This window comes from Galleria mellonella, unplaced genomic scaffold (assembly GCF_026898425.1).
Source record: "Galleria mellonella isolate WM207_F2 unplaced genomic scaffold, CSIRO_AGI_GalMel_v1 utg63, whole genome shotgun sequence".
Taxonomy (NCBI): domain Eukaryota; kingdom Metazoa; phylum Arthropoda; class Insecta; order Lepidoptera; family Pyralidae; genus Galleria; species Galleria mellonella.
Window position 1 is genome coordinate 6565719 of NW_026442130.1, and position 25707 is coordinate 6591425.

The following is a 25707-nucleotide window of genomic DNA, read 5'->3' on the forward strand; positions in this document are numbered from 1 at the left end:
GGACAGAAAAGTGTCAACAATATCTGCATTATATAATGAAATTAGTACTAAAATTTATTCTATCACAAATATAGGCTTCAGCAAGCAACTCAACAACTATGTACAGTTATCTAAACAAAATATAAACAATAATAATGCACAAACATGTCTACCACTTGCATGCATTAAATTCAGAGAAGTACATACTCGATGATGGTTCTCTCCAACAATTTACCGAAATACGCAAGTCTATTTATTTAATCTCACGTTAACAGTTACAAAATTAGAATATAAATTCAGCACGAATAATATAATGTATATTTTGATCAGTCACTGCAAGGATACGCAAAACTTTTGTTTTATACAACATCCATTAGAAATAGTAAAGATTTAATGTTATAACAAATTATATATTTATTAATATTTAACGAGAATTAATGAACACTCTGTCGTTTCATATCAGATACATGAGATAGACTGCAATTTAATGTTTTTGTGGATTTTGTTATTGTTTCGCCGCCATTTTTAGCACAATATTTACTTTTTGACTTTGACGTTTAGTCCGTTTGGATTCATATAAGAACGTTGGAACTTTTTAATATCCGAACGCAATTAAGTCTTCAATCAGCAGAAAATTATATCTAAAATTTAAAAAAATCTTTACTCTATTGATGCATAATTTTAAATACGTATATATTACTGCTATTAACTTAAATTTTTTTTTAATGGTGAAAAAATAATCAATACTGGTTGATAATCGATAACATAATCTATTTTTCAAAAAATAATTTCAAAGTCAAATCTTTCTCAGTATGTCATTATCATTAATATTACACCACTTTTGACAAAATGACAGCATAACTAGAAACACAAAAACACTTGAAAAATAAATCATGTCGATAAATTTAATATAATGTGACTTTTACTGGGTTTCATTAAACTAAAATACGTGTGATATGCCGGGGCCGGATGTTAGAGCCAATGACAATGTTTACGGTGAGATGTCGACAGAGCCCACGGCGATTGTACATAGCGGCGTGGAAGCTAAGACAGAAAGAAAACTAACTGTCCTTGAAACTCATGGATATGTGCTTGGTAGGACCATTGGGTCTGGCTCATATGCCACTGTTAAGGCAAGTTGGTCTTCTAGATTCTACATTTTCCTTCCAACTTTTATACATAAAAAATTGAAAGTAATAAGTAAATAAAATAATACATTCATTCACACTTACTATTAAGTATTTAGGTTTTCCTTATTATTTTACACAAGTACATGGATTCAGTTACCCAATATAAAATTTAATTTTGTATACTAAATACCTAGATACATATTTTTAATACTAGGTTGCTGCAAGTGATAGACATAACTGTCAAGTAGCAATAAAAATAATAAGCAAGTTTCAAGCACCTGGCGATTATTTAAAAAAATTCTTGCCTAGAGAAATAGAAGTAGTAAAAGGACTGAAACATGAAAATTTAATACGGTTTTTACAAGCAATCGAAACTACTCACAGGTTCTTATTACTTAATATTTTCTTTTAATTTCTAAATTAAATTTTATTATAAATAGATAGTATAATCCTGTCACAACGTTTTACTAAATGCTAAGTATTATTTATACTGTGATTTTTCACTAGTCTCCAAAATCACTCAACTGATTTTAATAAACTTTTTTAAATGTGTATTATTTCCTTCAAATTAAGAGTCCACATAGATGTCAGTAACATTGAGGTCCTTGAGAAATAGGGTAAGAGATAGAAGAAGACCAGATAAGAGAAAAAAAAACAAAAGAAATATTAACTAGTTACTTATTTACGAAATATTACGAATATATATGATCTAGTGCTGTTTCCTTGATCTTCATTGCCAATTCTTTAAATATCTATTCAATATTGATGGTACAGTAACTAGCTACTCATTATTTAATAGTTATTTGTTTACCGTAGTATTAGTAAAGAAAAAACATATTCAGGTAATAGATATATCGAAATTCCAAGTGTTTGTAAATATGTTATTACTCCAAGAACTTATCTCGTAGAGTCTACATTGTAATGGAATATGCCGAAAATGGTAGTCTTTTGGACATAATTCGTAAGGATCAGCACATCGATGAAGTTCGTGGTCGCCGCTGGTTCCGTCAGCTCGTCGAAGCCGTCGATTATTGCCACGATCGAGGCGTTGTTCATAGGTATACTTAAATATAATTGTCTACAATTAGGGAATATTACTAGCTACGCTTAGATAGGCACTAAAATATCCCTGAATTATTATTTATTCCTTAGTTATATGTAATAATATTCGTATGTTAGTATAAGTACCGATATCCACATATTAGCCCAACTATTAACTATTATTTATTTATTTAAAAAAATACATTACACTTTTAAACCATCTGGCCTTATCATGATTTAGAATAAAATAGGTACCTTTTTTACCCCTCTTAAACTAGTTTAATAATAAATACAAACAAAAAAAATCTCTAAGGTCATCCAAAACAAGATCTGATTTTCTAAATAGTTTTGAAAATAGCCGAACTTAAAATGTCGTGTATGCAATGCAACTAGTCTGCTACTGTTTCTAAATAGCCGTCAATTAGAGGTGACCACAGAGGTGTCATAGGTTAGGATTTGATCTCATAGTTTAAGCTTTTGCCCTCTAATAAATAACAAATGATATCTACCGCACAAAAAACCCGAAACCGAAAAAACAATACGGTGGATGTTGCTGTCACGTTCCTCGTTGACCGTGGGTGCGTATTTGCGAAAGCACATTCTACTGTAATACATTTATAAGCCAACTGAACAAAATTTTATGTCCTTGTTAATAACAGAGATATAAAATGCGAAAACCTTCTAATGGACCATGGTCTGAATATAAAATTATCAGACTTCGGATTTGCTCGGGGTCATATGAAGCCAAAGAACGGAGTATATGCACTAAGCGAAACCTTTTGCGGTAGTTACGCATACGCCTCCCCAGAGATTCTAAAAGGCGTTCCATATAGGCCACAAGATTCGGATATATGGAGCATGGGAGTGGTGCTTTATGCTATAGTGTATGGACGTCTACCATTTGACGATACGAATTACACACAATTATTGAAGGTAATATCTTAATTGTTAGACTATATCTAATCTTTGATCGAGTAGTCAGAGGTTATTTCACTATTATCACTATAAAAATCATCTATCGATAGAAGTATGCTCATATTTTGTCGAACATATTGAATCGTAGGTAATAAATTACATTTTACACCACCAAGTAATTTGTATTTATATTTCTATATATACATTTATACTTGTAGAATAATAATAATGCCGGATAATATACAACCTACGTGTAATAATGCAGAATGAAATAATATTATATCAAATATTTGGCTTCATATATTCATATATCTTTTAATCAGTAGCTTTTACGCACCCCATCCCGTTCCGCGTAGGTAGATGAAGACGATCCCGAGTCTGATGTCACTGCTAATAAAGTTTTTATTTAATAAGTTTAATCAGGATTTTAAATCATAACGAAAGTATTCCATCGCAATAAACATTATTATTTTTAATGTAGGACTTCTATTTTGCAGCAAGTCCAAAACAAAGTGTCATTCCCTCGAGAACCAAAAGTGTCGGCTGAATGCCGCAAACTGATTACCAAAGTCTTGGCACCTCTAAAGATGCGCGTCAAGATACCACAGATTCTTGCCGACCCCTGGCTCAACCCCAACCAGTCCTCAAAAGACAACGACGTCGATATGACACAGGTGAATTAAAGGTCTATCTAGAAAAATCCAGATAATAATGAGAGATAAAGATAGTCTCAGAGTATTGAATGGTATGATATTTCTTGGTTTATTATTGGCCTGTATTCTTACGATTACGAGACATCCACCTGAATATTATTGCGGTTAATTCCTGTGACCTGTATTTACGTTCATCTACAAAGATAAGTATACATTTTCACCAGTATATACCAGTAGCACAATAGGTGCTGCTTTTCTGTTTTTATTTTGAGATCGCGTATAAAAATTCAGGCCAACAAAAACTGAGTCAATTTACGTTTGGACTAGTTAGTTGAAACTGTCAATTTAAATTTTTAATTAGTCCAAAATCCATTACCGGAGAGTTCTCCGGTGATGAATAATATCGTTAACAAACAGAATTAATGCAAGACTCGCTGTCGTCTCTTTAAAGGGTTACCACAGGCAAAGACGTGTTTGAAGAAATCAATTCAAAAGTATATTAAAGAACAGCAATTACTTAGGTACAAGTATGTTGAAGAAAACAAAGTTCTGATATTTCTGTTTTTATGTGTTTTCTCCGCATAATTTTAAACCATTGCATTACAGGAAAAATCAGAGAAAATCAGCAAAGAAGATATAAAAAGTGTGAACATTGGTACAGTAACATTTGATAGGAAATTAGAAGAAGTAATATAGTTAATACGACACATACCCATATAATAAATACCGATTACATTGTTGAATAGAAACCGTTCAACTCGTATTTTAATTTATATTTCGTACTTAGGTAATAAATATAATTTCAACATTTAGATATTGAAATTATATAATATTAGAATAATTATGCCCATATTCTCCCTATAATATTACAGTAGAATAAAGGTTACTAGAAACAAATCACAAGTAAAGCAATGGGCTGCTTTAGCTATTAAATGCGTTTGAAAAAGCTGATGAAAATGCTTCAAATTGGTGATAAGATTTATATATGTTCAGTCCATTAATTTAAAATATTGATATTAAATTAATGGAAGATGATTAAAATTAGCAAGTAGCGCAAATTTTTATAAGGACTATTATTGATGATTTCCAATTTTCATAAAAACTTATAAAACAGTGAGGCAATGTTACTTTATTTAATACACTATGTACCTACTAAGTTATAAAAACATATCATTGCAATTAACGATTGCGATGTGTGCAGTAGTAGTCATCATCTTCCAGTTCTTCCTTTGCTTTTTTTTCGTTACTACGTGCCTTACGGATACATATATAGGAAATTCCGATCATCAATGCATATATTGCAGTTGCAATCCAACAGTTAAGAGCATTCTTCAACAGAAAATATAATTAGTTACACATTTATCATGTTTATAAATAAATAATTGAATAAATGATTAAAAAATAAACATGTAAATAAATGTTTAGGACAATCTAAATTTTTAGCAATTAAAAAACTCCTTTTGTAGCAATAAAGAGTATCAGGTGTATCTCCACACAGTTTATCCTGGAAACTATCTTGGTTAACTACTGGTGAAATATCACAATCAACCAACTGATCTCGTTTCATCTTCATCTATCAACCCTCACTGGTACCCCATTACTGTATATCGATGGCGGAGGCGGGGTTACCAATCCATTTTTATTGTATAACGTATGAAAAAATCTTACTTAATAATTCTTAAACTAAATAAGACAAATCAGAAATATCGCTGGCCCGTAGATTTAGTATAAAGTATTTCACAATCTAAGTGGTGGCCACATCATACAGCGGTTCCCCCTGGAAATTATCGTGACTAATTTATCGTTGAATTCGTCACGATGGGCTAACAGACCTGCCTTTTCATCGTCACTGGTACCCCGCCAACGTATACTGATAGCGCAGGCGGGGTTGCCATGCCATTTTCACACATTAAAAAAAAACATCATACAGCGCCATCTAGTCTCAAACCTAACAGCCCCAAAATTAATCATATGTTTGGTATAAGGACGTACAAATCCTCATAAAGGTATATGAATGTGACTGGATATTAAAAGTTCGTACCTATTGTAATGATACGTTAAGGTAAACCGAAGCGTTTATAAATTGCCATAGCATGGCATGGTACCTCACTTGTATGAAAACATGTCACGTACATCCACGACAAAGGAATAATAATAATGCCTTTAAACAATTCCTCCGACCTCTTGATAATTAAGCAAACCTAATCATACGAACCGCCTGATAATTCTTTTTAGTCTTCTTTATAAAGTCGTCATAATCATCATATACATGCTCTTCAACGTCCTCAATCAACATTGGAGTTTCGATTTTATAAAATATACCCATTAGTGCCTGTGGATATAGATATATTTCATAACAGTTTTATTTCACTTAAAAATTAGATGTGTCAATTGATATTTAAGATACTGTTCCATAAAAAAAAACACCGTCGTCAATCATAGCAAGACCCGTTATTTCGATTTGAAAACTAAATTACTATGCTGATTTTGACACAATTTCTATGGGACCAATCCGAAAGAAAGAAAAGAACTTTCAAATCTGTTTATAAATGACGGAGTTCAGGAATAATATATATAAAAAAAAATACAATCGTATTGAAAACCTCCTCCTTTTTTAATTCCATTGAATTGTGGCGAATGTGCGAGCTCTGAATTCGTCAGGAGAAGTAAGAACTGGTATAACGAATATAAAAAGTTAAGTACAAATAACAAAATACAACAACTCTTTAGTCTGAGAAACTACAAAATAGAATACTGACTTAAAAGGATGATAACGGTTTCGATATTTTATACTAGAAGCCTAGTATAGAATAAGTAAGTACTTAATCAAAAAAGTACTAGATTAAATACTGACCTGTTTTATACTAGACTATCGCGATTGCTAATGGAGAATGGCCGAATGTTTGTTTACGATCTACTATAAAAAATGAAAGACTATCTACTTTACAAAACCAGAATAATTATGATTCATATTCACCAACTGTATAACTCCCCATATACTAAGGATAAAACAACAAACACCACAATTCAATAATGCGCTCATGTCAATATACGTTTTATATACATAAAGTATCATATAATTCTTAATATATAATTATAGTGTATAATATAGTTCTTTTATTTTGTCGAAAACAGTCATGAACATATGATCCATGTCAAGTTTGACATTTTAAAATACATATAATTGTAGGTAAAACCTCAATGCATTACTTGTAAAACCCTAAGTATGTTACATACATTATATTATCTGTGGTTATGCTAAATCTATGTGTAAAACTAAGTAATAGTTATTTATATTAAAATCTTTATAAATATTTATCCGCTTTACGAATTTTTAGTACCTAAAGTTGTAACCTGTTTTTCAATGGACTTAAAAGGTTCTCAATTCGGTTTATTTTTTATGATTATTACCTCATAATTCCATCATTGTTGGAAAATTCTTTTTTATCTAAAAGAATATACTTTCAGATCGGTCGGTAGAAATTTTGTCAAAATCAGTTCAGTAATTTATACGGCAAAATAACTGGTTTTTGCCACAATTGATTTTTTTTTTTTTTTGTGGAACAAAATCTTAAATTATTTCTTTATATTTTACATATTTAGCAAATACAAAATTAATCAAGAGAATATTAAATAATATAGATACAATCAATTAACTCAAAAATTCGACAAAGAGACATGCCAAGATTACTGAAATTATACAAAATATAAAATGATATGATTCTGAGGCACCATTCTTTAATGTCTAGTTTTTTTTTTTTCTTTTTAAATAACTTTATTGAACAAAAAAATGGTACAAAGGCGGACTACTGGTAACATTCTCTACAAGTCAACCTTTGGGATGAACCTTCTTTGGGATGAACAGTGAATTACGAACACGGCACTTCATCCAATTAAAATACTTTGACAATTTCTCTAAAATATTAATTTATAGATCATTAATTATAATACAAAATTTATAATACACTCCTCGCAAAAATTAAGGGAACATAAAAATTTTTGAAATTTTTGGGTGATTTTCAACAGGCTGTATTTCAGTGAAAAATAATCGTACAGGAAATTTAAAAAAAGGGTTTTTAAGCTTGAAAACTCTAGTTTTCAGATTTTTTGGTGAAAAAATTTTTTGAGCTCCGGTTTCCATACAATTCTTAAACAAAGCTGAAAATATTTTTTTTCTAAATTTTCTAGGTTTCGTTTTTCACTCTATGGGCATGGAAAAATTTTTTCGAGCTACTCCATTGTATAGGTCTCTTAGCGTGTTTATTCAGCTTCAAAAATCGCTTTGGATGGCTCAATTACGACCATTTGTCTCCGAGATATCGAACTTTGAATGCAAAAGCATCCTTTTCCATTCAACTGCTAATATCTCTGGAACTACTGGTCGCACAGCAAGCGGGCGCCGAGTTTCTTTATCTACATAAAATTTCCAATTAAGCACAGTCAAGAGTTAGTGAAGAAAAATTTTTTTTCCACCTCTAACATTGAATTGAAAAAAGTGGAAAAAAGTGACTTTTTCTCCTTTTTTGGTTACTTGGCTGTATCTTCGCTAATATGGGCGAGAAAGCTAAGGTTTGAGGAAAATTTTACAGTCTATTGTTCCTTAAAGAACCCCCTAAATCCCTGGAGCGATCGGTTCAACGGTTTTTCCCGGACCAATTGATTGAAATTTTGGAAAAAATAAGGAAACAAGGTTTTTGTCCCTTAAACTCACCCTAATCCATTCAAAAATCAATAATTTCATTTGTTTTTCACTTTTTACTAAATTTTTTGTTTTTTAAAAATTCATTATCAAAAAAAAATCGAAAAAATCAAGAAAATTTTTAAGAAAAATTTTTTTTGAAAAGTCGAAAAAAGTTTACAAAAAAATTTTTTTTTCGTTTTTAAGGAAATCAAAGTTTTTGACAAAAACTTTGAAAAAAAATTGAGTAAAAAGTGAAAAACAAATGAAATTATTGATTTTTGAATGGATTAGGGTGAGTTTAAGGGACAAAAACCTTGTTCCCTTATTTTTTCCAAAATTTCAATCAATTGGTCCGGGAAAAACTGTTGAACCGATCGCTCCAGGGATTTAGGGGGTTCTTTAAGGAACAATAGACTGTAAAATTTTCCTCAAATCTTAGCTTTCCCGCTCATATTAGCGAAGATACAGCCAAGTAACCAAAAAAGGAGAAAAAGTCACTTTTTTCCACTTTTTTCAATTCAATGTTAGAGGTGGAAAAAAAATTTTTCTTCACTAACTCTTGACTGTGCTTAATTGGAAATTTTATGCAGATAAAGAAACTCGGCGCCCGCTTGCTGTGCGACCAGTAGTTCCAGAGATATTAGCAGTTGAATGGAAAAGGATGCTTTTGCATTCAAAGTTCGATATCTCGGAGACAAATGGTCGTAATGAAGCCATCCAAAGCGATTTTTGAAGCTGAATAAACACGCTAAGAGACCTATACAATGAAGTAGCTCGAAAAAATTTTTCCATGCCCATAGAGTGAAAAACGAAACCTAGAAAATTTAGAAAAAAATTATTTTCAGCTTTGTTTAAGAATTGCATGGAAACCGAAGCTAAAAAAATTTTTTCACCAAAAAATCTGAAAACTAGAGTTTTCAAGCTTCAAAACCCTTTTTTTAAATTTCCTGTACGATTATTTTTCACTGAAATACAGCCTGTTGAAAATCACCCAAAAATTTCAAAAATTTTTATGTTCCCTTAATTTTTGCGAGGAGTGTAATTTTGCCATTTTAAGTTCATGTTGGTCCTTAAAATAAAGATTTAGGTTTGACATGAAATTTAAATTTTAAAAGATAGAGAATGATGCTCCCCAATTGACCCTATTCGGTATTATTATTACTATATATATACTATCATTCAAATTATCAAAATTGATCTCGTATCCTTTTGATATTTTTTATAGTTTGGAATTTGAACATACACTTGAAATATTCACTTACAAAATGTGAATTTTCATTCTAAACTATCAAAACCCAAAGAAACGAATATTCTATTATCATTAATTACTATAACCCAGAAACTTTCAGCATTACTCATTGATTAGAAACACTTTCGGGTTTACTCAAAAACAGTGAAATAATGTTCTTAGAACTTATTCTATTGAATCATTAGTGTTTATGCCCTAGTATTAAATAATTTATTTTCAACAGGTGACAAAAATACTTACCCCTATTTTTATATTACCTTTTCACATATAGACGAGATTTTGCTCTAAAATATCTTTCTATAAAGATGTAGAATCTGTATTACAGGCATTGACAAGCTTATATCAGGCTGCATTACAAGGTTATTTTATTTCTATTTAAGGAACAATAAAAATTTACTTATTTATTTTGATCACATAAAAATGTTAAAATGAACTATCATATCTTTGCTATTACTTATGCCAATAGTCAAATTTGAAATAAAAAGTCACAAAAATTAACATACATATTCTTTACTTCAATAAAATCTAAGCATTGTACAGTATACCTACTGACATTTATGTACAAGTTACAGCATTTTATAATACTTTTAAAAATAACTGTTCAAACTATTACTCAATACAAATTAATCTTAAGTCTCATTCGATCCGAGTGCAAATGGATTATTTAATATGCAGGAGATAATATCACATGTGGGAAAGGAAATTACACAGGGAAATAATAGTTACCATTCCACAGTACATTTTAGTTTTTAAAACTTCAGACAAAATAAAGTTATTTGTATTTTGTATTTGAGAAATCAAGAAGAGAATAATGCATTATCATATCATAATCACAAATCATAATATTCAAATACAATATTTTTAAATTTTTGTTAATACAGTCATTTCATATCACGTTAACACTTTATAGTCTATGCCAATTAGATATGCTTTCATATGTTATTAAATAAATAATATATAATTATAAAGTAAATATACACACTAAATTCAAATAAAAACAGATTTATCATTATCAACATTAGCCATATTAATAAGCTGACCCAGATATTAGATTCTAAAGTGGTTTTGGACTTGAGAATACAATAAATTAAAATGGAATGAAAATACTTGACAGTAAGAAAACAAATTGTGCCTATGAAACAATAGTCAACTGCTCAATGTTATATGTTCTAGATTGCTATATATTAAACAAAATGTTCTAAAGAATGTTTTACACTATCAAATATCAGATAGAATCATGTCTTAGAGATGGATACATAAATTTCGTTCACCAGAAGAACAAAACATTATACTGATATTGCTATCCCTATCCAGCTTAGTAAATTTATAAATTTACTTAAAAATTACATTATACATATTTGATAGTATAAGATACCCTTTAGAACTATAATATAACATGGAGAATTGCCATTATCACCCCTGTCACTCCATTACATACTAACTGAAGAGCGGTTGTTCATCCAGAACTGATGTCCAGAGACTACCAATGTGATTACATATAACAATGCAGCAATCCAGCAATTATAGGCATTCTGAAATATACAAAATAAAAAATTATGCTCATTATATTGGAATATGTTAAAATGTTAGACATTGTTATTAAAAAAAATATAAATAAACTTCTATCTAATAGAAGTTGCATACCAAAAACATGTTGAAGTTTTCTGGTCTCCAATATATTAAAGGCTATGGATACAAGACCTAAATAATTCACATTGGTAACAACTTATATATATAAAGATATATTACAAAAAATAGGAAAAAAAACGACTTATTCACAGAAACTAACAATTGTGTCCTATGGAAGATTCTGCCAATTTATTGCGATAAGTATATTTGGCATATGTAGGCCGATAACCTTCTAGGACCTGGCATGATATTGAGTATGAAATATGTCCTTGTTCCCATTTAATACGAAACCACGAAAAAATAAACTAAATAGTTACCAATAGTTGCTTATAAGTTGGAGGAACTGTTAATTAATAGCGAATGATTCACCTGAGTATATCCATTTTCGGCTGCTGAAATGAAATCCTCAATGGTGTGAGTGCTCTTTTCATCTATTGGTAGATCTTCAAGCAATGCCACTGCCCTGATGTAATAGAAGACGCCCATCAAAGTCTGAAGACAAGAAAATAGTAATACATTTTCAAGAATATAAATGTTATCTACAAACAGATGAAAATGTATCTTACCAGCTGAATGATGCCCCAAACACTTAAAACTAGTCCACACAAGGATAGCTTAGGGCCACAGAATTTCATGCCCATTTTATAGGTTTATTTTATTAAAATTACGAAGGAAAGAAACTAAAATGCAATATTCTACTATCGACCACGAACTGTCAGGTGGTCTAAAAAAAAAATAAGCTCACATGATTACTCCTTGTCTATGGTAAAACCTTTTGTCTTTTTCATGATCCTTTATAATAATTATTGTATTTTTATCGCAGGCAAGGAATTTTAAGGTAAAATTTAAGGTAACGCTATATTAGATATTCAAATAAATTAAGGAGACATTATTACTCAATAGCTTTGCGTGTATTAACATTACTAACAATATACTTAACCGTGTGGTGTTCGGGGGGAAAGGGATTGTTAGTAATGGAGACTAAGAATCCCATTGCTAGCAATATACCCAACCAGGTTGACCTCCTCGCGGTTCCCCCTGGAAACTATCATGATTAATTCCAGATTAATTCATCGTGATAGGCTAACTGGCCTGTTTTCATCCTCATCGATCACCCTTCACTGGTGCCCCGGCAGCGTATCCCATTAGCGCAGGCGGGGTTACCACTCCATTTTCATCAAATAAAAAAAACCGTGTGGTGGTCGATCTGACAGAATATACTGCAAGCAATGAAGCTGTTATATTTCTATTACTATATTTATTGTTTGTCATATATATGATAATATAACTACTTTTGTGGAATGTGCTTTTCTTTGAATCGAATTTTTTAGGTATTAATAATGTCAATATTGGACCTTATATATATTATATATGATTATTTACCCATTATCGTCATTTTCTAGATTTCATTATCGTGCATGTACCCTATCATGAATTAAATCGTAGTGGTACGAGTCGATTCAGTCAATACTAAAACGATTTTCACATTTCAATGTATAACGTTGAATTTATATTAAATATTGACCAGTCCAATTGGCGCCACTACGTCGTAGTCAGTGTCGAGGACGGACATGTTGTTTGGAGCAGATTATATCTAATACATAGTTTGCTTGCCTGGTCTACATATAGATTTTTATTTTTGACCAATATATATAGTTGTACTATATACAATTTATATTATCGAGTCTAATAACCATAGACTTAATGTAGTTACATACTAAACTGTAATAGTCACTCTCATAAAAAGATATACGAAAAGAAAAAGATTTGATCTATTTTATAACGTAGTGATTACTTGATCTGTGATCTCCTTTAGCATGCGTTTGACCACAAATTATATCACTTTTAATCTCTTAAAACGTGGTACTCAAGGCCGGTAAATCATATAAAAAATATCTGACATTTATAGTCTGTCTGTCAACTTTATATTCTTTGTGGTTTGTGTATGAGTTGATGAGTGTGACACATTTTATTTTTTCTCCATTGTATCTTACTTTTGTAAAAATTTATCTCGATTAAGAAATAAAATTCTAGAATGGTGGACCGCTTAGGTAAGTTTTCTTAATGTAACTCATTTTATACAAATTATTAAAATTTACAACATAATTTTTTTATGAGACTACAAAAGTTTTAGTAGGGTGATTGCTGTCATCGCTGAATATCTGACTTTCTTTTTACGTCAAACTTTGATACTGTTCGGCAATTTGTAATTATTTTTCTTGTTTCAGTTAATAGTGAAGCCAATTCTAGGAGGATTGCAATGGTGGAGAACTGTTTCGGCAGTTCAGGCCAGGTACGCCTTCATTACTTTTTCATTGCCTACAGTGGCTGTATAACTTTGAAACTTGTAGTTTATCAAGCGTCAAATTCGCACAAAGATAAAGTCTTTACTACGTTGAATGCAATTGGCTGCTACATATCGCGAACTTTGTTAATCTCTATCAAAGAAATTATGGTATTAATTAAAATTTCCTCTGAAGTGCAAAATAAAGATAAACTACAAGTTACCACCTATTGAATTGTATTTATGCTTTATCTGATATTATTTGGATGCTATTTTGCTTATAATAGGGTAGCTGATATTATGGACAATTGTATCTATTATTTAAATTGTTCTAAGTAAATAGATACTTTTTATTGTTTCCTCTAAAAGATTACAATAGTAAACTTCTTATAGATACAAACAATTATATGAAATAATCACAGTGAGAAAACAGTGTTTCCTTAAGATAATGTTAACAATATGTTATTTTTACTATGTATATTGCTTGGATACTATAACATGAAACATCTTTATTACACAAAAGTAAATTATGCTAGATGATGTATAGGTAAAATTGTTAAAATCTCTTGTTATCCCATTAGTTACTTGTTATAGTACATGTTTTGTAAGTAACATACAACAATAATGTAACCCCATCATCCTGTGGAAAACTAGAAATAAATTGTGCATTATTATCTTTAAGCAATAATGTTGCATAAAAACATTAAGAGTACTAACAACATCACAGAACATACTATGATACCCCTCTTGCATTGCCATTCTTGAGAATTGCTATATAAAACCTTTTTAAACTGAAACAGCCAAGCAAGCATACCAGAACCTACTTCACAACAGAAACACAAGTGAGACACTAGCACCCAAGCAGTCAAATTTTGTAGTCTTCTTTTGGTATATGATTCATACATGTATAAAACTTAATTTATGTTAGTGTAGATGCCATTACAATTACAATTTATTATGGTAGCAATTCCTAAAGTTGACTCTAGAAACCTAGGGATATCATAGAAAAGTTGCTAGGGTTATATGAAGTTATTTACACAATGAAACAATTTTACTCTTAAAATATTCTATATAAAAGTTTTTGTTCTTATTTAAATAAGTGGTTTTGATTTTTAATAATTTGATATGAGGTTCCATAAAATAAAAGGTTTTTGGTGGATATTCCATTTTCTTTAAAAGCATAGGAATATTGTGGAATAGTATGTAGTAAAATATACATGAGAAGTGATAAAAAGAAATAACAGTTAAATTAAATAACATATTCTATGATATTTGCGTGTGTTTTATTTTATATTGTTTAAACTACACTGTGAAATAAAATCTATTCTTATTAATAAAATCCTTTAATAATGAGCATGGTAAATAACCATATAAATCTTAATATATATATTAATTGTACAAATAATTTTATGGGGAAGTATAGATTGCTAACCTATATGGTTTACATTATGTTCATTTAATGATTATTTTAATAAAATTATATTTTTTATATATTTTAGCCATTAGCAGAACAAGGCAGGGTCCTTGTTGGAGAGGGTGTCCTTACAAAGATGTGCCGAAAGAAACCTAAATCTCGTCAGTTCTTCCTCTTCAATGACATATTAGTTTATGGCAACATTGTAATAAATAAAAAGAAATACAACAAACAGCATGTTATACCATTGGAAGAAGTGAAGCTGGAATCACTGAAAGATGAAGGATGTAAGTATTATCTTTAAAAATATATCACATTATAATTAAACATTAAATAGAGTATAGTGTATGTACACTATATTTTGTTGTTGATACTATTTATAATTTTGTTAATGATAAATTGTATGATTTTTATTATTATTATAATAGTATATTATTATTGTAATAGTTGAAAAAGCATATTTTTAAACTTCAAATGCAATATGTGCAAATATTACAATTATATTGATAGATTGTAGATAATTGTAGATAACTAAAGTACTATTTTTGTTTTTTAAATTATAATTTTAATGCAACTTGAAAAAGCAAATTAGCTGGTGGTGCATGTAATTTGAAGTCTAGCAACCTTTATAAACTTTTGAATCAACCTTAGCCCAGAGAAAAAATATTAAAAAAGAACATCCCTTTATCATCAGCTATTTCTTTATATTATATTCCCTTAGTCAATTTTACAATACCCATGGTAAGGAGGAAAAAGTGGCCCATTTTATACCAGGACCACATGGTATAAAAGATATAGATATAATAGATAAATAATAATATCTATTACTTATTGCCTGTATTATGGAAATTGTAAAAATATATATGTATTTTTGTTATGAGTCACTAAAATACTTGGTTGATATGACTCATTGTGCAATACTATCAGAGTTTGATGTACAAATCATAGATATATAAATTATAAAACTTATAATGAATCATCTGGTAATAAGTATGAAAATAATCCTTATACTTATTTTTTATGTGACTTGAAGAAGGAAGTTGTTAGTTTAATTTACCAGAGGTAGACTTTGTACAAAAGTCGTTGGCTACCGTTCGTGTTTCAACTGTAAAGCAGTTGTGTTTGCATGGCTGTGTTTCAGTTTGAAGGATGGGATATGGCGTGAATTTACAGGGTACAGAGGAATAACATCTGAGTCCTCAGGAATGGCCACACATGGGGAGTATTATGGGGGAAACAGTATACTCAGTTTTTTCAAATGTTACATGAGTTTACTTCTGTATTATTGTAAAAAAATCTAAAGTCTCTTAAAACTTTAAACATATTTAACTCATTTGACAGAAGGAACTTTAGTACACTCTTTTTGAAGAACCTCAACAGTGAGTGCCAGTATTCCACACAATATATAACATAGATATAGTAAAAGTTTTTTTTTCTTTTTTATTTTTATCCTATAAGGATATGTCAGCCTCATCATATCCTCATTTTAAAAAATACCTCACATATTTAAAACATTAATACATAAATAAATAATACATAATATCTTAGTAGTCTATTTGATAAAGGGAATTATTGATACAAAAATAAAGTAATTAAAGATTTTGCTATTCCGGAATGTGATTCTGCGAGTATATTTGAAAATAAACCAATCTCCTGTCTATTGAGACTATATTTCTGTAACAATACTTCCCTTTGTGTTTTGTATTTCGTACATTCGAATATCATATAGTGAACATCATCCAATGTGTTACAAAATAATAAAAGATAAAGTTTGTAAAAATGAATGGGATAGAAGAATATTTATTACTCTTTCACACAAAAACCACTGAATGGGTTTGAATTAAATTTGATACATTAGATTACATCGTATCTTAGCGCATAGAATACATTATGTACTGATTTCACGCAGGTAAAGCCGTGGAACACAGCTATGATATATAAATTTCATCATTTTACATACTGCATTCATCAACATATCAAAACAATCCATAAATAGAGCTTTTTAATCCGCATAACTGATATACATATGATCTAACTTTTTTTATTCTCCCTTCATTTTGAATTAAACAAGATGATTAATTTTTAAGAGTATTTCTTTTAGATAACCGCAACGGCTGGTTAATCCGCACCGCGTCCAAATCCTTCGCAGTGTACGCCGCCACAGCAACGGAGAAAGAGGAATGGATGGCACACATAGAGAAATGCATAGAGGATTTGCTCCGAAAAAGTAAGTATTCTACAAACGCCTTTTTATTAACTTTTAACTACTATAATAATAACTTTTTATTAAACTAATAATAAATTTCGGAAAAGTGACTATATTGTTAATAAGTTTATAAAATTATCATTTAAACGCGAAAATACTCTTAAAGCATTACTTTCGTAACTTCAAAGTTCGTGATGAAACATCCTTATATATATCCTTATATATATCCATATTTTTGTTATATATCCTTATTAATTATTGTTTTTATTATATATTAATATATTTATTATTATAGTGACGCATATATTTTTATAATATAAATAAAATTTATAATATTTTTTATCATGGTCAGATGAAGTCGCAGGCAAAGACTAGTACACTATAATTATGCATTTCGCGCGCTTTATTTCTTATTACTAGAACATTTCTAGATTAGTGTTATTGTACAAATATCAATATATCAACATGTCATCTGTTAACTGTCCACTGCAAAACATAAGTCTCCTCCTTGAGGAGTTTTGCCTGCAGTGGCCATGATGGGCAGGTGGATTGGCAATCGCAGTTAAGCTTTGGTGAATATCAGTAAATATAATATAATGGCATAATATATGTATGTGTATATATGTATGTGAATATCAATATATAGAAAAAAGTAATTCAATTATATATCTTATTAATCTGCAGGTGGCAAACAACCGCCATCAGAACATGCTGCCGTATGGGTACCTGACAATGAAGCTTCTATCTGTATGCACTGCAAGAAAACACAATTTACTGTCCTCAACAGAAGGGTATGTACAGTGTAATATAGAGATAGTATACCAACCTTTTAAGATTAAATATAAGTTTGGATCTTAACACTAATGAAAATTTACATGTAAGTAGCATGATACTGAAGGAAGGTATTGTTAGTAACGGTGGTTAGTGGCTCCATTACTAACAGTAACCCTATAGGTTCGATCTCCGTACAGTCTATCCTGGAAACCATCATGCTTGATTCTTGATGAATTCGATACAATGAGCCAATTGACATGCCTATATTCTGACCTATCATTCCTCATTAGTACCCTATATACTGATGGTGTAGACGGGGTTATTATTTTATTATTAATTATCCTTTAAAAAATAGATGTAAGATTAAAAACGAAACCGGGTAGTGACGTTATGCAAGATTTCTTTGTGAAATGTCAGTTTGTCAGTTGTTTATTTTAATACATTACGAAATCTATTTATTTTCAGTAAAATAAATTTTAATATAATAAAAATATTATGAAATTGTGTTCACAGAATATATATTTATTAATACATAAATAAAATTTATCTTAAAAATTGTCTCAAGAGAAATCAATCTGACATACAAATACAATCGGTGAACGCGCCGTGGTCGAATGGACTATCTCGTAATTAATTTTCATTATTTAAAAGTTATAAGACTAAAGTTGTAAGCGTTTATTTTGTTATTTGATAGGGTCCTTCAACGTAGGTATGTCCTAATGCGTGCCGTTATCACTTCATACTGAAATGCGATAAGCTAATGATAAGCATCCGTTTATTGACAATAGCGGCATCGTAACACTATTAAAACATTGTATATTTGCCTGCAGTCAGTATTTATATAATGGAGACACATTCCCATTTATTTATCTGTATTTTCACTTCATATTCGTAGATATTTTATTTATTCGAAGTATTTCGCGTTTTTTTTTTTTTATGTGCAGACCTCAATAACACAGAATTCGCTTCTTGCGTGTTTCTCCGGATGCATATACCTGTTTATTGATCCGCAAACTCATCATCACGTCCTATTAGGCGAGATCAAAGTCAATCTTGGAGCCCTTTAATAGTAATAAAAAACTTCAGCTCCTTAAACTTGAATTGTGTTGACACAATTCTTTATAACTTAATTCAAGTTACAGAAAATCGTGTCACCTCTATGTACGGAGGTGCTTCTGAGCAAAAATTTGATCTCATAGACTGCTTCGGCCTACCTTTTAAACATTAGACTTATAGATCAAAAATATAAGCCACCTCCAGATGACCTATAAATGTATATATAAGAAATTTTAGAAAAGTTGACCACTTTAATACCAACAATATCTTTCATGAATAATATCACACAATTTCATCTTAAACTTTACCCCCTACATAATATTGGAATATTGTACAATACATATTTTTTTATCAACAGCATCATTGCCGCAAATGTGGTTCTGTCGTATGCGGTCCATGTTCATCCAAAAAGTTCTTGTTACGCGGCCAAAGCGACAAACCTCTGCGTGTGTGTCTACAGTGCTTCGATGAGCTCAGCAAAGAACGTGTCCGCCCGCCAAACCAGCCGCAGACATTGACCAACAGTCCATGTATGTAACTCTTTTTATATCTAAACTTAATATTTATAAAGAGCAAAGATGTAAAGAAGAAAAAATTTTAATTCATTTAAAAATAAATTCTAATCACTGAATATATATAGATTGGATTGTCTCTTTTGGCATATAAAAAGTTCGCGAGGCATATGTCTTCCTTTTAGAATAGCTTACTACCCATCTAATTCATGCTCGACGCAAAAAGCTGTTGCAAAAAATATATGCATATATGCTCTACTACCCGAGTAAAGTCGAGGTGAGTCGCTAGTATTAAAATAATTTATCAAAAAGTATATACATACTTATCCTTCATGCCTGTTCCTCATTAAGGTAGGCAGAAACAATATGAAGTATTATTGATATTTTTTTAAATAAGATCCAATTCACATGAAAAGGTTTGCTGGAAGAAATCTCTTATTAGAGATAAGCTCGCCTTTGTACATTATGTTTAAAATGAATTGTGCTTAACATTATGTTTTGTGTACAATAAAGAATAAAGAAGTACAAACAAGTAGTATAATTATTTATTTATTTACATATATTACAGCGAAACCAGTGCCAGACACTGCAGGCTCCGGCGGCGATTCGTCAGCCGATGATGATGACAGCGAAGATGATGACGAGCGTGTCAATACCGAAGAGAAACACGATGAGGTATCAAATGAACATTATATATTACTATTAATATTCATCACAGAACAATATGGGCAACACTATGTATGGAAGTACAAATTTGTTGACACGGTATTTATATTGTCTTCTGTAAGCTTACTAGTGTATGTAATGTATGCCACTCTTCGCTAATTGATCACTCTCTACGCAAATGAAAGTTAATTGCGATGCATTATTATATTTGTGTACTGTTTAATTGTATGCCAAATGTTTATGGACACTGGGTGTTTCGTGCAAATGCCATACAATGCATGTAATCCCAGCATTTACAATAATCATTTTAGTATATACATTTAATTCAATGATGAATTAATTTCTTTAGAAAGTAATTTCGCTTTAAAAATAATTTTACTTAATGACGTCATATTTCTCTTTTTCGACGTGAAATGTGACGTATTTTAAAGCCTTACCGCTAAGTATAAACGAGATAGGAGATCACTCACAATTATTTAGCATCATTTTTTGTAAGTTTCTCTTGACTGTTTAATAAAAGTGAAATGTATAAATTCATTACACCACATTTAGCTTTAAAAAGATACCACAGCTAGTTTCATTTTTTAATCCTAATTCCATATTGATCCCTCCAGTTTGTTATTCATCATATCAGCCTTTAACTATCCACTGTTGAACAAGCCTCCCACTTGGGGGTTTCGCCAGTAGTTGCCACGCTTGGCTGGTGGATTGGTAACCGCTGTCAGACTTCAGAGATGTTTTAAGAGGGACACTGCCGCCCATCTCTCGCCCTCCCTTTTGCTTTTACAACACCCACGGGAAAGGAAGGGGTGGCCTATTCTATACCGGGACCACACGCTTGTTAGGCGGATTGACAATCGCAGTTGAGCTTTGTAAATGTTTTAAGACGGATTCTACTGCCTATCCCTCGTCCATCCTAAGTTGTCTCTTACGACATCCACGGGAAAGGAAGGAGTGGCCTATTCGATGCCGGGACCACACAACATTAAACACACAGCTTGTTATTAATATCTTATAATTGCTTCTATCCTAAAATGTACCTAAATAAAAAAGACCTAAAAGTAACACCATTTACTGATAAAAGAATGAACATATTTTGATATGGAAATGTCATGTTAGTAAAAAAATTAAGAGTTTGAATACTGCAAAAAAAAGACATCCTTTCTTTCATAGGTGTAATACTTAAAACAAGATGAAGTGTGGAAAAAAAAATGTATAATTGTGAAGGTAAATAAAGATGTCTATGATACTGTAAATAATTAAAGATTGTGTCCCACAAAAAATAAACCAAATATTTTGATTTAAAAACTAAACTAACGAACCGAAATTGACAACATTTCTGTGGTATCAAACTGTAAGTCCATCTTTTAGATAAAAAAAAGATTTTCTAAATCGGTTTAGAACTATGGAGTTATGAGGTAACAAACAAAAAAATGCAACCGAATTGAGAACCTCCCTTTTGAAGTCGGTTGAAAATGTTTAAAAAGCTGATTTTATTCTAAAATATTTATAAAACACATAGAAGTCGTCGTCGGTCTCTCTTGTTTTTTATTAATAAACAAAGATACACAGAACAATATAGGAGATCTGCTTATTCCACCAGGAACTGGCTACAAATTTTATCATTGTTGTAATTATATGATGTAAAATGATATAATCACTAATTATTACAAGGCAGTTTTGTTAGATCCTCTAGATTTAATATCTATGGGAATGGTATTGATATTTAAAACAATACCTATATATACATAAATGTTACATTAAATTACATATATAATTATTGAAAGCATAATAACACATATTTCTTTTTTATATTTTGTTTCTAACACATTTATGTCATGTATTTCTTAATTTAAATCCATTCGACATTATCAATATTATTCTATATATGCATGTATATATATGTATATGATTTATATTTCTGTAAATAATTTAAACCTGTAAATAATTTATTTCTAGGGATTTACAAGTTATAATGGTGTGAAAAACGGATTCGGAAAAAAAGTGACAACCGTATAGTACAAAATGACTTTGTGTAAGTGACAATGATAGATGATCATACTATAGTTTGGACTTAGTGTTTTGATTTTGATGTGTTGTTTTTCATGGACATAGCTACATATTTTACTATAGTTAACAAGTCACTGAATGCCTTACTTTCCCTTTTATGTGAGCGTTGAAAGTATGTACTTCATTCATGCTATTGTGAGTTTCACATACAGAAGTTTGTGTATTATTAATACACTCATATTTGCTAAGTACTAATAGATTTGTTTTTTTTTCCGATTCGTTAATACTCATATTTATGAAATGTTATCTAGCTTTCCGATTCTTTGTAACAATTACGTAAGATTTGCATCAAACGGTACAAATTTTATAGTCGGAACGAATTTTATAGTGTGCTTGAATCATCTATTTTATTTATATATTTATCAATAAAATTTACACAAATTTTACAAATCGGTCGTTTGTTGTACCTGCAACTTTGGACCGGCGCAGTCTGCTGTTGACGGATCCATGGGAATCTAATTAGATGCGCGCCATTCGTTGTAAAACTTTCTTGTTCTTAAAAACATATAATAATTATAGACAACTAAGAGCTGTAGACAATGTTGCGCAACTTTTTTTTCTTTCTTAATTAAAACTATTACTTTATTGTCGTATCATTAGGAAACTGTTGATAAAAATATTCTTTAGTCGCTATACGTTTGAGTACATTTTAGACATATTTTTTATCCCGTAAAATAGTTTAGAACGTTATATAGATGTATGTACAAACATAAAATATACTCATTGGAGATAGATACACTGTTTGTCATTAAATTAAAATTGAACTTATGTCAGATAACATTAGGGTTCTCTTTTAAATAAAAACAATTTTGTTCATATTTAAAATAGAATCTCGTTATAAAGGTAATTTTAATTTTCTCTATCCGAATAAATTCTTATGTGTGTTTCACTTTGTATTCACAAAGAACGTCTTGAATTCTTTGTTTTTTTTTTTTTTCATTTTTCACTAATCATTTTGTGTTGGGTTTTGTTCATCGATTTTCTTGTGTTATAATTTTTTTATTTATCGGATTTACTAAACTTTTACATCTAACATTATTCAAGAGCAAATTGAATTTAAGGTTCTCTTAAACATTCTGGGGGGGGGGGGGGTATGCAGAGGGGTGGAAAGATAGTTAAGCTGGTGGCTGCAATAGAATTCTTTCCTCATCGACAAAATTTTTTTTACTATATTTGGAGTGAAGCGGATTGCGCCCCCCTAGGATCTTAGAATCCAATGCCACTTACCCATTTGCACCTTCTGATCTAGTTTTAACAGGCACTACACTACAATTGCCGTGATGTTATTTTATATACAAACAACAATTCTCCTTATGGATCAATTTGTGAAACGCGAATAAAAAAAATACATAAAGCGACAATTTACCAAACGAAATCATTATAACGAATACATTCTTCTATATATTTTACTAATCACAATTTATTTTGCAGCCAAAGTTCTATGGTGACGGAGAAAAGACTGAAGAGAGCAACAACCATTCGTCCAAGGAGTCCGCCAAGTGAGATAGTTCACGTAACGTGCTGCTCTACAGGCCTACAGATATACAATTTTATATACAACTAGACACATTTTCGAGTTACGGTTTCTCTATTTAGCGTTTCTACTAACAATCCGGTCGTATAATGTTTTTTCACCGTAAAGGCCTTTTCTAAATTAGATATATTGTTTTAGATAACAATTTTTCATGATTTTCTACACGTAATTTTGATAAAAAAGTAATATTGTTTGATATATTCCTAGGTGAGCATATTTAAATGAATACACATTCGTAGATTTCTGATAAAATCTACTTAAACGAAATACGTTCATTCTAACGTGAACAAGGCTGTATCTCTTCATATATTGTTTTGCAGCTTTAAAACCGCTCAAATGTAAACCGAGGGGTCACTTTTAATTTAAATTATATTTATTATACAAATCTAGGCTATAGACATCTTATCACGGTTCTAATTTTTTGTAACATTAATTGTTTAGGCTTAGTCATAATGTTATTGTCAAGACATATTTACATGAGTTAGCATATTTTATTGTAAACTTTATTATAGTTTATATTTTGCTATTACAATTGTTGGTTATTGCAATTTATCGTGTCGCTGCTTTGAAATGTACTAAAACGAAATGTCTGCTTCAAATTTCATAAAATATGTTAGCAAATATCACATAATGTCGAACACTCGAAGAAAATGTGAATTATTTTCATTATATTATTGAACTATTAAAATTCTTTGTATAAAACAGGTTATTTTTTAACAGTGCACATCTTCTTTAGATTATCGTAATTGAAACGACGCATAAATAAACTATTATTCTATTTTCAAAATTTTTTATCCTATAAACATTGTTTTCATTTTATTCAATACTTCTCTTATCGTTGTCATTTCGCTTGAAAGTACAATTGTCAGTATTCTAATTAACATATTTGATCAGCTGTATTTTTTATTACATTAATAATTAAAATATAGATTCTAACAAGTTCTGCTCCATAATTCGATACCTAATAGTTTTTAAGTGCTCTTATTGATATCTTAGTGATAATCTTTTTAAAAATTTACTATAATCATTTACATTACAAATACGAAGTAGATAAACACATTACTGCATATCAAAGCATCACACTATTTTAGTTATCTGATATTTTGTAAACTAATGCTATTACGTTGTATGTATATTAGAACTTTAGAGGTAAGTGGTGCAATGTGTAATTATTTGTTTCATTTGAAACACGATAAGCTTCGTCAAAGAGAACGCGGAAAACCGCAAATAATTCTTCAATGTGTGTATTAAATGAAACGCGTCCAAACGACACTATTATTTATAGATTTTTGCGGTCTCTTTGCTTGAAAACCTGTTATATAGTAGATCATTTATTATTGAACTTCTATTTAATGTTCATAAAAATTCACAATATAAAAAAAGTTAAGTATTTATTTAAATAACATAGGCCTACATGTTAACAAGTTGCAGATACAAAAAATATTACTAAGTGTAATATCCTAAGATATTTTTTAATATTCGGTTGACAAATATACAATAATATTTTTAATTACTTGTTTATTATTTTTTGTTTAAATTGCTTTGCCTTAAGAAATTTACTCCATTCCACATATTCACACTTTAATAAACGACAAAGTTTCATAGATAGATGAAGCGTGGTAAATATCTGAATTTAGTGCTTGTAATTGTATGTTTACATATAGATTTTGCTTAGTTTTTCACTACATAAGTAAAATAAGGCTTCGATCGTTATAGAATTAAAATAGAACCAACATTGTAATTAATATTGATTGTAAAAAGAATTATGAAAATCGGTTCAGAATTGACGATGTAATCGAACAACAGTTTAAAATAAGTTGACTTGGATGAATCCAGGAATAATTTAAATCAATAGATAGATTTCTCTCAACGATTACATGAATTATCCACCCTTATTAATATTTGTAGTATAAT

General features: G+C 30.1%; 5 protein-coding genes across 10 annotated transcripts in view; 2 read left to right on the plus strand and 3 right to left on the minus strand.

Annotated features, from left to right (window-relative positions):
• LOC113521698 (semaphorin-1A) overlaps nt 1-535 on the minus strand; it is a 536733-nt gene extending 536198 nt beyond the window's left edge. For 2 of the 4 annotated variants that reach the window (XM_031910000.2, XM_031909999.2), the window contains exon 1: nt 187-535. The gene's annotated coding sequence lies outside the window, so the exon portion shown is untranslated. The remainder of the gene's footprint in view (nt 1-186) is intronic. The other 2 variants (XM_026907327.3, XM_026907326.3) reach the window with 1 other exon arrangement.
• A 400-nt stretch (nt 536-935) lies between these two features.
• LOC113521820 (testis-specific serine/threonine-protein kinase 3-like) lies at nt 936-4482 on the plus strand. Of its 2 annotated transcripts, none has more exons than XM_031910001.2 (6): nt 936-1112; nt 1324-1493; nt 2018-2167; nt 2810-3083; nt 3563-3739; nt 4325-4482. In XM_031910001.2, exons 1-6 carry the CDS (start codon nt 936-938, stop codon nt 4412-4414), a joined length of 1038 nt encoding a protein of 345 aa, XP_031765861.2. In that variant the 3' UTR covers nt 4415-4482. The 2 variants fall into 2 exon arrangements, with proteins under 2 accessions (XP_031765861.2, XP_031765862.2); XM_031910002.2 differs by lacking the exon at nt 4325-4482 and adding an exon at nt 4170-4245.
• Nucleotides 4483-4484: 2 nt separating this feature from the next.
• Nucleotides 4485-8037, minus strand: LOC113521936 (ribonuclease kappa-like). The gene is made up of 2 exons (XM_031909942.2): nt 5934-8037; nt 4485-5047 (listed from the first exon to the last, which is right to left on the minus strand). Exons 1-2 carry the CDS (start codon nt 6042-6044, stop codon nt 4898-4900), a joined length of 261 nt encoding a protein of 86 aa, XP_031765802.2. The 5' UTR covers nt 6045-8037; the 3' UTR covers nt 4485-4897.
• A 2105-nt stretch (nt 8038-10142) lies between these two features.
• On the minus strand, nt 10143-12010 carry LOC113521609 (ribonuclease kappa). The gene is made up of 3 exons (XM_026907194.3): nt 11844-12010; nt 11647-11769; nt 10143-11180 (listed from the first exon to the last, which is right to left on the minus strand). The coding sequence occupies exons 1-3, from the start codon at nt 11916-11918 to the stop codon at nt 11079-11081; spliced, it is 300 nt and encodes a 99-aa protein (XP_026762995.1). The 5' UTR covers nt 11919-12010; the 3' UTR covers nt 10143-11078.
• A 1161-nt stretch (nt 12011-13171) lies between these two features.
• On the plus strand, nt 13172-25303 carry LOC113521685 (pleckstrin homology domain-containing family F member 2). Of its 2 annotated transcripts, XM_026907304.3 has the most exons (9): nt 13172-13328; nt 13506-13570; nt 15061-15262; nt 17077-17202; nt 17866-17972; nt 19370-19541; nt 20092-20198; nt 22149-22224; nt 23691-25303. In XM_026907304.3, the coding sequence occupies exons 1-8, from the start codon at nt 13313-13315 to the stop codon at nt 22206-22208; spliced, it is 855 nt and encodes a 284-aa protein (XP_026763105.2). In that variant the 5' UTR covers nt 13172-13312; the 3' UTR covers nt 22209-22224; nt 23691-25303. The 2 variants fall into 2 exon arrangements, with proteins under 2 accessions (XP_026763105.2, XP_026763104.1); XM_026907303.3 differs by lacking the exon at nt 22149-22224 and having other exon boundaries at nt 13173-13328.
• Nucleotides 25304-25707: the final 404 nt, after the last annotated feature.

Coding starts and splice junctions, on each gene's coding strand:
- LOC113521820 (XM_031910001.2), top strand. CDS start 936: ATGCCGGGGCCGGATGTTAGAGCCAATGACAATGTTTACGGTGAGATG. Junction 1,113..1,323: donor GCTCATATGCCACTGTTAAG/GCAAGTTGGTCT, acceptor TTTTAATACTAG/GTTGCTGCAAGTGATAGACA. Junction 3,740..4,324: donor ACGACGTCGATATGACACAG/GTGAATTAAAGG, acceptor ATTGCATTACAG/GAAAAATCAGAGAAAATCAG.
- LOC113521936 (XM_031909942.2), bottom strand. CDS start 6,044: ATGGGTATATTTTATAAAATCGAAACTCCAATGTTGATTGAGGACGTT. Junction 5,048..5,933: donor CTAAAAAGAATTATCAGGCG/GTTCGTATGATT, acceptor TTTCTGTTGAAG/AATGCTCTTAACTGTTGGAT.
- LOC113521609 (XM_026907194.3), bottom strand. CDS start 11,918: ATGGGCATGAAATTCTGTGGCCCTAAGCTATCCTTGTGTGGACTAGTT. Junction 11,770..11,843: donor TTTGGGGCATCATTCAGCTG/GTAAGATACATT, acceptor TCTTGTCTTCAG/ACTTTGATGGGCGTCTTCTA. Junction 11,181..11,646: donor CCGAAAATGGATATACTCAG/GTGAATCATTCG, acceptor TGTATATTTCAG/AATGCCTATAATTGCTGGAT.
- LOC113521685 (XM_026907303.3), top strand. Junction 13,571..15,060: donor GTTTCGGCAGTTCAGGCCAG/GTACGCCTTCAT, acceptor TATATATTTTAG/CCATTAGCAGAACAAGGCAG. Junction 17,973..19,369: donor TTACTGTCCTCAACAGAAGG/GTATGTACAGTG, acceptor TTTTATCAACAG/CATCATTGCCGCAAATGTGG.